The 11,265-nt window shown below is 40.6% G+C and overlaps 1 protein-coding gene across 1 annotated transcript; it reads right to left on the bottom strand.

Annotated features, from left to right (window-relative positions):
• Window positions 1-403: 403 nt before the first annotated feature.
• On the bottom strand, window positions 404-2,283 carry tmem14ca (transmembrane protein 14Ca). Its single transcript, XM_027176751.2, has 5 exons — window positions 2,143-2,283; window positions 1,884-1,968; window positions 1,505-1,606; window positions 848-935; window positions 404-602 (listed from the first exon to the last, which is right to left on the bottom strand). Exons 2-5 carry the CDS (start codon window positions 1,960-1,962, stop codon window positions 545-547), a joined length of 327 nt encoding a protein of 108 aa, XP_027032552.1. The 5' UTR covers window positions 1,963-1,968; window positions 2,143-2,283; the 3' UTR covers window positions 404-544.
• Window positions 2,284-11,265: the final 8,982 nt, after the last annotated feature.

Raw genomic sequence — 11,265 nt, forward strand, 5'->3', positions numbered from 1 at the left:
AGACCAGGTCACCCTCTCCATTGCTCCATGGTCCAGTGCTAATGCACATGTAGGTGCTTCTAGCAGTGGTCAGGATAGACAATCTGAATGGTCTGCAACTACACTGCCCAAACTACAAGCTGTAATGTACTGTGTGTTCTGACACTATTTTATCATAGCCATCATTAAAATTTTCAGCAATTTGTACTACAGTAGCTTTTCTGTGGGATTGGACCAGATGGGCTAGTCTTCACTATGGGCATAAACGTGCATCGACAAACGTGCATAAATAACTTTATTTTTTCTGCTGTTAAGCCATTTTAGACCAACACTATGTCTTTTGAGAATATGTTTAAGAAAATCTGGCAGTATTTTAAAACTAAATATTTTAAATTATGTTAGCATATACACACATATGCATAAATGCAGAATAAAGAAATTGTTTAATTTTTTTATCATTTATTAAACACGTTAGAGAAAACTATACTTGTAATAATGCTGAATTCTTCTATATAACAATAAAATAGAATCAAACAAAAATATGATTTCTTTTTATCAGTGACTTTTATGAATCTTGAGGCTTCTGCAGGACTCCAACACCAAGCTTTGCCAGCATCAGAATACTAGAACACAAAAAAATGACATCCATAAATAAGACGCTATGCTCTTTATGTAAGGTAAATAAGAAAATTATGCCATGCCCTTTTCGAATAATTATTATAATCATAAAAAGGGCCTCTGTGTAGTGTGAGAACCTGCTTAAACAGAAACCCATCTGTTCCAGAACAATCTTTGAGCTTATTTAAAGATCATGGAAAATGTCCAGTCTTTAGGGACCTTTGGTGTATCAAATGTGAACACGAATTACCTTGCTCCAGCCACTATACCCGCAGGCATTATCTTCCGAGAGTTGTAAAATCTTTTCCCCATGAGAGCAGCCAAGGTTCCTGATGTAGCTACCCAATATAAATAGAAATTATTAATACATAGTCTATAATAATCATGCTTTTTGCAAAGACTAATAAATTATTAGGATTTAATACACTTATTTAGCTCTAAAAGACTTGAGAATTATTTTTATTTCTATTACATCTAGTAAATTTATTCTAAACCCATGAAGGTAAATAAGACATACTCATGGGAAGAAACCCATCCAAATGCCTGAACAGGCTCCAGTGCTAGTAATCAGGTCACTTCTGGAATCCAGACATTTTCATTATATGTGGAATCACTACTCCACAACACAATTTTAAGGCATCAGTGTAGCTATAGCACCTTCATATCAAACACTCAGAAACCTCGATCAATGAATGGCCAAAAAGTGTGTGATCTTTTCATAGGTTTAAATGGCTTTCACATTGGAGGTTATGTTGGACACAGAGCTTGGTTTGCATGCTACCTGTATAAAGTGCCCTGAGTTCTGTTGCACTAAAACTGTGAATGTGAATGCAGCTCATACTCCGGTCTGCACTTGTTTAGGAAGCAAAGTAACCTATTAATATAAATATTAATTGGAAATACCAACCTAAAGACACCCAAATGTTTTCAGAGTTTTGTGACATATTGTAGGCACCAAAACCTGCTAGACCTCCAAATAACAGTCCAGCTGCCAAAGAAGGGACACTGCCTAGAGAAGAAGAGAAGGTTTGGACAAACCTCAAGATAAATCCTCATTGTTGTAAATGGAGATGAACAACACAACAGTACATTTCTACACATTAAAGGTCATGGTATAAATCATATCTATTTGTATGATCAATATCTATTTGCTGTTTTTTTTTCTTCATAATTGTTCATTTTGAATTAAATGCCAAAATTTGAATTGTTTATAAAATAACGCTCTAAACAATTTTATAAATATTATGGTGATATGTTAATATTTAATACAAGGAGTATTAAAAGACCTGCTTTGACATAACCCATGACTCCTCCAGAGGCAACGAGGGCTGCATATCCATATCCAACCCAGTCAACAGCCATCATCAGCGCCTGCAATCATATACAGTAACATCATTCATTTCAAAGGACGCTAAAGCTAAATATCTGCTCAAGCACCAATAATGATTTACTCGGATTATAGCATAGTTGTGTTTAAATCTATACATTGTCTCAGTGTATGATTAAAATAAACAGAGTCAATGAAATAAACCTAAACATACTCACTCTTTAGAGTGTTGCTTTAACCAGCTTTAACCAGTGAAACGTCCTTCAGCTTCCGGTGTGACGTGTTTCATGTATGACTAAAGGGAAATGTAGTTTTCTGAAACAAAGCTCCCCAAATAGGTTAAGACTAAGTTAAGTCATAATTAATATTTCAGTAGTATACAGCCCAGATTTTGGGAAATTTCATACAATACCACTGTAAATCTAAAAGTAAATATTCACACACAAACAGTAAATTATGTAGTAAATGTAGTAAATTATAGGTTATAGTTAAACAACCCTTTCTTCACATTCCTCTGCACAGTCCTCTGGTGCCCCCTACTGATTAAAGGATTAACACTTATCTCAGATCACATCCCATTCTAAAATTGAGCATACACAAAATTCAGAAATCATACACCAAGCTTGGTACAATTTCTATTTTATTTAAGGAATAATTTAAAGAAATAATTTAAGGACGGTCTCACATATGGATGTAATGGTCTGGTGTATGTATATTTTGGACATACTGTCATATGCAAATGTTTAGGAACCGCTGACAATTTCATTCAAATAATTTCATTTATAAATATTTGGGTGTTTGGTTCAGCAATTTCGTTTTGATCTATCAAATAACTGAAGGACACTAATATTTCAGTAGTGAAATGAGGTTTATTGGATTAACAGAAAATGTGCAATATGCATCATAACAAAATTAGACAGGTGCATAAATTTGTGCACCCCAACAGAAAGATCACATCATTAGAACACATCACATATTTAGTAGAGCCTCCTTTAGCAAAAATAACAGCCTCTAGATGCTTCCTATAGCCTGTAATGAGTGACTGGATTCTGAATGAATGTATTTTGGACCATTTCTCCTTACAAAACATCTCAAGTTCAGTTAGGTTTGATGGTTGCCAAGCATGGACAGCCTGCTTCAAATCACCCCACAGATGTTCAATGATATTCAGGTCTGGGGACTGGGATGCCATTCCAGAACATTGTACTTGTTCCTCTGCATAAATGCCCAAGCAGACTTTGAGCAGTGGTTTGGGTCGTTGTCTTGTTGAAATATCCAGCCCCAGCGTAACTTCAACTTTGTGTACTGATTCCTCGACATTATTCTCAAAAATCTGCTGATATTGATGGGAATCAATGCGACCCTCAACTTTAACCAGATTCCCAGTACCGGCACTGGCCACACAGCCTCACAGCATGATGGAACCTCCACCAGATTTTACTGTGGGTATCAAGTGTTTCTCTTGGAATGCTGTGTTCTTTTGCCGCCATGCATAACGCCCCTTATTATGACGAAATATCTCAATATTTGTTTCATCACTCCACAGCACCTTATTGCAAAATGAAGCTGGCTTGTCCAAATGTGTGTTTGCATACTTCAAGCGACTCCGTTTGTGGCGTGTGAGCACACTTAGCACCTTGTGCAAAGTGCGCTGAATTGTTGAACTATGTACAGTGACTCCATCTGCAGCAAGTCTTTGGAGGTGGTCTGTGGGCTGTTTTTGACCGTTCTCACCATCCTTCGCACTTGCCGTTCCAATATTTTACATGGCCTGCCACTTCTGGCCTTAACAAGAGTGCCTGTGGTCTTCCATTTCATCAATATGTTCCTCACAGTGGACGCTCACAGCTTATATCTCTGTGATAACTTTTTGTAGCCTTCCCCTAAACCATAATGTATCTTTGTTTTCAGGTCATTTGAGAGTTGTTTTGAGGCCTCCATATTGCCAATCTTCAGAGGAGAGTCAAAGAGAACAACAACTTGCAATTGGCCACCTTAAATACCTTTTCTGATGATTGGATGCACCTGTCTATGAAGTTCAAGGCTTAATGAGCTCAACAAACCAATTGTGTGTTCCAATTAATCAGTGCTAAGTAGTTACAGGTATTCAAATCAATAAAATGGCAAGGGTGCCCAAATTTATGCACCTTCCTAATTTCGTTTTGATGCATATTGCACATTTTCTGTATCCAATAACCCTCATTTCACTACTGAAATATTACTATTTTTCTTCAGTTATTTGATAGATCAAAATGAAATTGCTGATCCACATTCATTCATTTAAAAGGTGTATAGCTAGACCCTTATATACAATTAAATGACTGAAACAACCCAAGAATTAAGCCTAGAATAATGCACTTGATTTCCGTCTTCTCAGTGCTTAAAATATGGCTGCATGAAATGAACCTAGAGCATTCATACACTTTATTTTCCAAGTCAGCTCTCCAGAGGGTGATGCAATCAGCTGAGTGTACCATCCTGAAACCATACCACACTGAACTGCCCAACCTGCAGTTGGTGTACAGCATCTATCATCCATTTGTTTTTATGTTTTATATTTTTATATTTAGAAAATTACTTAAATACTTTATCAATAGTTCTCTATAATTAAGCTGAATAGAGATTTTAGTGAAAAATGGAATTCCACATTTTGTCTATATTTTAAGTTTCCCAGTTCCTCAGCTCTGCACATTTTGAATGTTTCACTTATATGACACATTTCAGAAAGTCAGTCAGAAGAAGAAGCTGCTTGGATGAGTAGTGAAACTTTTTAATCTAACTTGTATGTTAATTTCCATTTTTCACTAAAATCTCTATTCAGCTTAATTATAGAGAACTATTGCTAATGCATATAAATACTTTAACACTATGTTTTAATACTTTAGCAATATTTCTGTTAAAGGTCCACTCATTTTATACATTTAAATATTTTATATTTAATATATAAATGCATTAAATATGATTTTTAATTACATAGATCATATAGTATTTTTTAAATATATGTTTTATATTATTTGCGCACACATATTTTAAGCTGTTTTTAACGTATATAGTAATCGGAGCACATTTATAAACTCGGCCATGTTCAGATCAGATGTGTCTTTAAAAAACATGCCTAGATCCATGTCAGTAGGTGTCAGTATAAACTCCAACAAATTTAAATAAATAAATAATTAAAACTGAACAAATACAAAACATTACCTGGTGCACCTTTAATTTGGTTGGCAATGATTATTAAAAATAATAATCAAATAATAATAAATTGTAACAACAACACAACTAAATCTCTTAAAGACATCCTTGTTAGTGTAACTGTAAATTGACTTGTAGATTTCTGACAATAAATGTATGCTTAGGCCATCCTTAAAAATATTCTTGTTTGCCATAACCTGACCGACCCTGTCAATTTAGGACCGACTCAAATTTAATTGAATTTTTTTTTTGCTTTAAGTCTGACCGACTTGCCGGTTGTAAATTTGCGTTAAGACCGACCAATTTTTTTTTACTCTTCAAACAACTAATACAAAAGCATTAAAATAATATTAATTATATTTTTAATAAGTATTGTAAATATATAAATTGCCTAGGCCTACATACAAATGAAGGCTACGTTCTTTCTTTTAAATAAAAACCCGTGACTTCATCTATGTTTACACTATTGGTTAACGGATCGGTCACACTATTGCCTGTGTTTTGTTTTTTGTTTTTTATTAACAAAAAGCACCAACATACAAAACTTTCATTGGGGAACAGGATATACATGTGTATATACAATACAAATGTTGTCACTGTACAAGAAGGATTTCTTGATAAAACAATAAAGAATAAAAAATAAAAAGAGGGCGATGCTTAAATACACAAGTCAAAAAAGGTTAAAGAAAGTAAAAAACAAATATTTAGAACAGTACATAAGGAAAGACTCATCAAAATAGTGGTTTCCTAGATATGTCACTATACATTTTCCTTACAATTTTAGTAGATTTGATCTTTTTCATTGAGGAAAAAACAATTTAAAAAATCCTCCACAAAGCAGAAAAGTCGACAAAAAAAAAATCCATGGGGAAAAACACGGGCCTGCGACACCCCCCACGGACAAAATGTCACCAAACCCGCTAAGTACAGGGGGGAAAAAAAACAAAAATGCTCCCACAATAAGCCGGTCCGAGCTACAGCCATCCTGCTGGGTCTCAGGGCGGCGGAATCATCTGTCACGAACGCTGGATAAAAGGGGTCCCAAACTCAGGATGGCAAAAATAACAGGGTTTAATTATGAAAAACATGAAACATAACACAGACCAGACCAGACAAAGACAACAGTTGATTCCGCGCTGCACAAGGCAACACGGCACAAGGCAACGCGGCACAGTTACATACAAAAGACAATGAGACATGATTAGGAACAGGTGTGGAGACAGGGAGGGGCAGACGATGCCGGGGCAGACACGTGACGAGGAACGCAAACAAAGGCACATGGCCAAAAGTCCGGGCTGAGTCCTGACAGACAGGTTGAAGGTAGGAATATTATCCACATTATGTGACAGCCAATTGTGTATCTCAGACCAGAAGCTGTTACATACAGGGCAAAAAAGAACATGTGTTCCAGAGTCTCATCAGCCACTTCACAAAAAACACAAAGGTCTGCATCAAATTTAAATCTTCTTCTAAGAAAGTCAGTAACCGGGTATATCTTCTAGATTATTTTAAAGTGGGTCTCTTTAACTTTGGGGGAAATGGGCCATTTAAAGAAAATAAAATGAGATTTTTCTATGGACAATGTATCCATGTTCAGAATCTGTACACACAATCCTCTGTTGTAACCAAAGAACAATATAGATTTCAAAGCATCACTAATAAATTTATTACATTTATTATTACATATTACCCCTCCTTGAACCACCACCTTATTGTGGTGGAGGGGTTTGCGTGCCTGAATGATCCTAGGAGCTATGTTGTCTGGGGCTTTTTGCCCCTGGTAGGGTCTCCCAAGGCAAACAGGTCCTGGGTGACAGGCCAGACAAAGAGCGGTTCAAAAAACCCTTATGAGTGAATTAATATCAAGGTCCGTGACGTCGCCCGGTAAGGCGCAACCAGAACCCCGCCCTGGAGCCAGGCCCGGGGTTGGGGCTCGCATGCGAGCGCCTGGTGGCTGGGTCTTGCCCCACGGGGCCCGGCCGGGCTCAGCCCGAAAGAGCGACGTGGGGCCGATCTCCTGTGGGCCCACCACCTGCAGGAGAAACCGTAAGGGGTCGGTGCAATGTGGATTGGGTGGCAGTCGAAGGCGGGGGCCTCGGCGACCCAATCCCCAGACACGGAATCTGGCACTAGGGACATGGAATGTCACCTCCAGCCCTCCAGCTCAGCAACCATGTGTTGGAGTTCACCCCGGTGAACGAGAGGGTCGTTTCCCTGCACCTTCGGGTCGGGGATAGGTCTCTCACTGTTATTTGTGCTTACAGGCCAAATGGCAGTGTAGAGTACCCGACCTTCTTGGCGTGTCTGGAAGGGGTGCTGGAAAGTGCTCCGACTGGGGACTCTGTCGTTCTACTGGGGGACTTCAATGCTCACGTGGGCAGTGACAGTGACACCTGGAGGGGTGTGATTGGGAGGAACGGCCTCCCCGACCTGAACCCGAGTGCTGTTTTGTTATTGGACTTCTGTGCTAGTCACAGTTTGTCCATAACGAACACCATGTTCAAGCATAAGGGTGTCCATCAGTACACATGGCACCAGGACACCCTAGGTCGGAAGTCGATGATCGACTTTGTGGTTGTTTCATCTGACCTCCGGCCATATGTCTTGGACACTCGGGTAAAGAGAGGGGCGGAGCTGTCAACTGATCACTGGTGGTGAGTTGGATCCGATGGCGGGGGAGGAAGTTGGACAGACTTGGCAGACCCAAACGTACTGTGAGGGTCTGCTGGGAACGTTTGACGTTCCCAGCAGACGAGTCTCCGGTCAGAGAGATCTTCAACTCCCACCTCCGGCAGAGCTTCAATCAGATCCCGAGGGAGGTTGGAGACATTGAGTCTGAGTGGACCATGTTCTCCACCTCCATTGTCGATGTGGCCGCTCGGAGCTGTGGCCGTAAGGTCTCCGGTGCCTGTCGTGGTGGCAATCCCTGAACCCGGTGGTGGACCCCAGAAGTAAGGGATGCCGTCAAGCTGAAGAAGGAGTCCTATCAAGCCTGGTTGGCTCGGGGGACTCTGGAGGCAGCTGATAGGTACCGAAAGGCCAAGCGAGCTTCAGCCCGGGTGGTTACGGAGGCAAAAACTTGGGTCTGGGAGGAGTTCGGTGAGGCCATGGAGAAGGACTATCGGTTGGCCTCGAAGAAATTCTGGCAAACCATCCGGCGCCTCAGGAGGGGGAAGCAGTGCCCTGCTCACACTGTTTACAGTGGGAGCGGGAATCTGCTGACTTCGACTGGGGACATCCTCGGACGGTGGAAGGAATACTTCGAGGATCTCCTCAACCCCACCGACATGTCTTCCACAGAGGAAGCAGAGGGTGGGGGCTCAGTTGTGGACTCGTCGATTCTCCAAGCTGAGGTCACTGAGGTAGTTGAGAAGCTCCTCAGTGGCAAGGCACCAGGGGTAGACGAGATTCGCCCTGAGTACCTCAAGTCTCTGGATGTTGTGGGGCTGTCTTGGTTGACACGCCTCTGCAACATCGCATGGAGGTTGGGGACAGTGCCTCTGGACTGGCAGACTGGGGTGGTGGTCCCTCTGTTTAAGAAGGGGGACCGGAGGGTGTGTTCCAACTAAAGGGGGATCACACTTCTCAGCCTCCCTGGAAAAGTCTATGCCAGGGTACTGGAGAGGAGAATGCGTCCGATAGTCGAACCTCGGATTCAGGAGGAACAATGCGGGTTTCGTCCCTATATACTCATCTCTATACCCTCGCCAGGTTGCTGGAGGGTTCATGGGAGTTTGCCCAACCCGTTCACATGTGTTTTGTGGATTTGGAGAAGGCTTTCGACTGTGTCCCTCGTGGTGACCTGTGGGGGGTGCTCTGGGAGTATGGGGTCCGGGGCCCTCTGTTAAGGGCTGTCCGGTCCCTATATGACCGGAGCAGGAGTTTGGTTCGCATTGTCGGCAGTAAGTCAGACTTATTCCCGGTGCATGTTGGACTCCGGCAGGACTGCCTTTTGTCACCGGTCATGTTCATTACTTATATGGACAGGATTTCTAGGAGCAGTATGGGGCCGGAGGGGGTCCGGTTTGGGGACCACTCTCAGCGTGCACTGGGACGGTTTGCATGAAGCAGCGGGGATGAGAATCAGCACCTCCAAGTCCGAGGCCATGGTTCTCAGTCGGAAAAGGGTGGCTTGCACCCTTCAGGTTGGTGGAGAGCTCCTGCCTCAAGTGGAGGAGTTTAAGTATCTTGGGGTCTCGTTTACGAGTGAGGGAAGGATGGAGCGGGAAATCGACAGGCGGATTGGTGTATCTTCTGCAGTGATGCGGTCGATATACCGATCTGTTGTGGTGAAGAAAGAGCTGAGCCACAAGGCGAAGCTCTCTATTTACCGGTCGATCTACGTTCCTACCCTCACCTATGGTCATGAGCTTTGGGTCATGACCGAAAGGACGAGATCCCGGATACAGGCGGCCGAAATGAGTTTCCTCCGCAGGGTGGCTGGGCGCTCCCTTAGAGATAGGGTGAGGAGCTCGGTCACTCGGGAGGAGCTCAGAGTAGAGCCGCTGCTCCTCCACATCGAGAGGAGTCAGCTGAGGTGGCTCGGGCATCTGTTTCGGATGCCTCCTGGACACCTCCCTGGGGAGGTGTTCCGGGCATGTCCAACCGGGAGGAGGCCCCGGGGAAGACCTAGGACACGCTGGAGGGACTATGTCCCTCGGCTGGCCTGGGAACGCCTCGGTATTCCCCCAGAAGAGCTGGAGGAAGTGTCTGGGGAGAGGGAAGTCTGGGCATCCCTGCTTAGACTGCTGCCCCCGCGACCCGGCCCCGGATAAGCGGTCAACTTTTTTTGAATTAACTGTAATAACGGTCCAGGTATTGCTTTACAGATCATATTGTATTTTCTATATGTACATGTTGTTTGTATATGTTCAAATTATATTTGTTTAGGAAGGCTTTATATTCCAATAGGTTACCCTTGTCATCTACAATATCATTCACAAAAACAATTCCCTTTTCATACCAATCATACCTGAACAGTGATTTCCTATTGATTATAATGACCTATTGTTCCATAAGGTGGATCCATGAGGAGAAACGTTATGGGTAAATATCATTTTCCAATATTGGAGAACTTGTTTGTGGAATTTTAAACTTAACAGGAATTTTGGTCACCTTAAAATCACAATACAAAAGAAAATCAAGCCCTCCTACTTTTTTAAATAGATTTCTAGGTATGTGAAACCACATAGAATCTGGTTGTGATAGATATGTTTTCAACCAGTTAATCGTAAATGTCCCAAACATTGCATCAAAATCCAATGCTTTAATACCACCCATATCATAGTCTTTAACCAGCTGTGATTTCTTAATATAATGAGTTTTGTTTTTCCACAGAAATTGGAAAACAACTGAATTAGCTTTCTTAACATTAACTGTAAAAACATACAGCGAGTGGCACGGATAGATTATTTTGGAAATACCCTCCGATTTAGACAGAGTGACTCTACCAAAAATAGTGAGATCCCTGGTAAGCCAGCGGCTCAAGGATTTCCTCAAATCTATTAACCGGTTAGAAAAGTTAACGTCTTCTCTTCTAATAGCATTTTTAGATAAAACTATTCCTAAATATTTCACTTCGAGATGATAGAGTCTGTTGATGAGTGAATGGGAAGTAGCTCATTTTTTATGTTGGTGTTATCTTTGTAGAAGCCAACATTCTGATTTCCTTTATAAGCTTATTATTATTATTATGTTGGCTTTGTAGAAGTCAACATTCTGATTTCCGTTATAAGTGTATTATTATTATTATTAGAATTATTATTATTATTATTATTATTATTATTATTATTATTATTATTATTATTATTATTATTATTATTATTATGATGTTGGCTTTGTAGAAGCCAACATTTTGATTTCCGTTATAAGCTTATTATTATGTTGGCTTTGTAGAAGCCAACATTCTGATTTCCGTTATAAGCTTATTATGTTGGCTTTGTAGAATCCAACATTCTGATTTCCGATATAAGCTTATTATTATTATTATTATTATTATTATTATTATTATTATTATTATTATTATTATTATTATTATTATTATTAGAATTATTATTATTATTATTGTTATTATTATTATTATTATGTTGGCTTTGTAGAAGCCAACATTTTGATTTCCGTTATAAGCTTATTATTATGTTGGCTTTGTA

This window comes from Tachysurus fulvidraco, chromosome 25 (genome assembly GCF_022655615.1).
Source record: "Tachysurus fulvidraco isolate hzauxx_2018 chromosome 25, HZAU_PFXX_2.0, whole genome shotgun sequence".
NCBI classification, from domain to species: Eukaryota; Metazoa; Chordata; class Actinopteri; order Siluriformes; family Bagridae; genus Tachysurus; species Tachysurus fulvidraco.

Bases quoted from the DNA above. Each gene is read 5' to 3' on its own strand.
- tmem14ca (XM_027176751.2), bottom strand. From the start codon at position 1,962: ATGATGGCTGTTGACTGGGTTGGATATGGATATGCAGCCCTCGTTGCC. The intron at 1,607-1,883 runs GTCTTTTAATAC...CTTCTTCTCTAG, and splicing joins CATGGGTTATGTCAAAGCAG to GCAGTGTCCCTTCTTTGGCA. The intron at 936-1,504 runs GTTGGTATTTCC...TATATTGGGTAG, and splicing joins AAACATTTGGGTGTCTTTAG to CTACATCAGGAACCTTGGCT.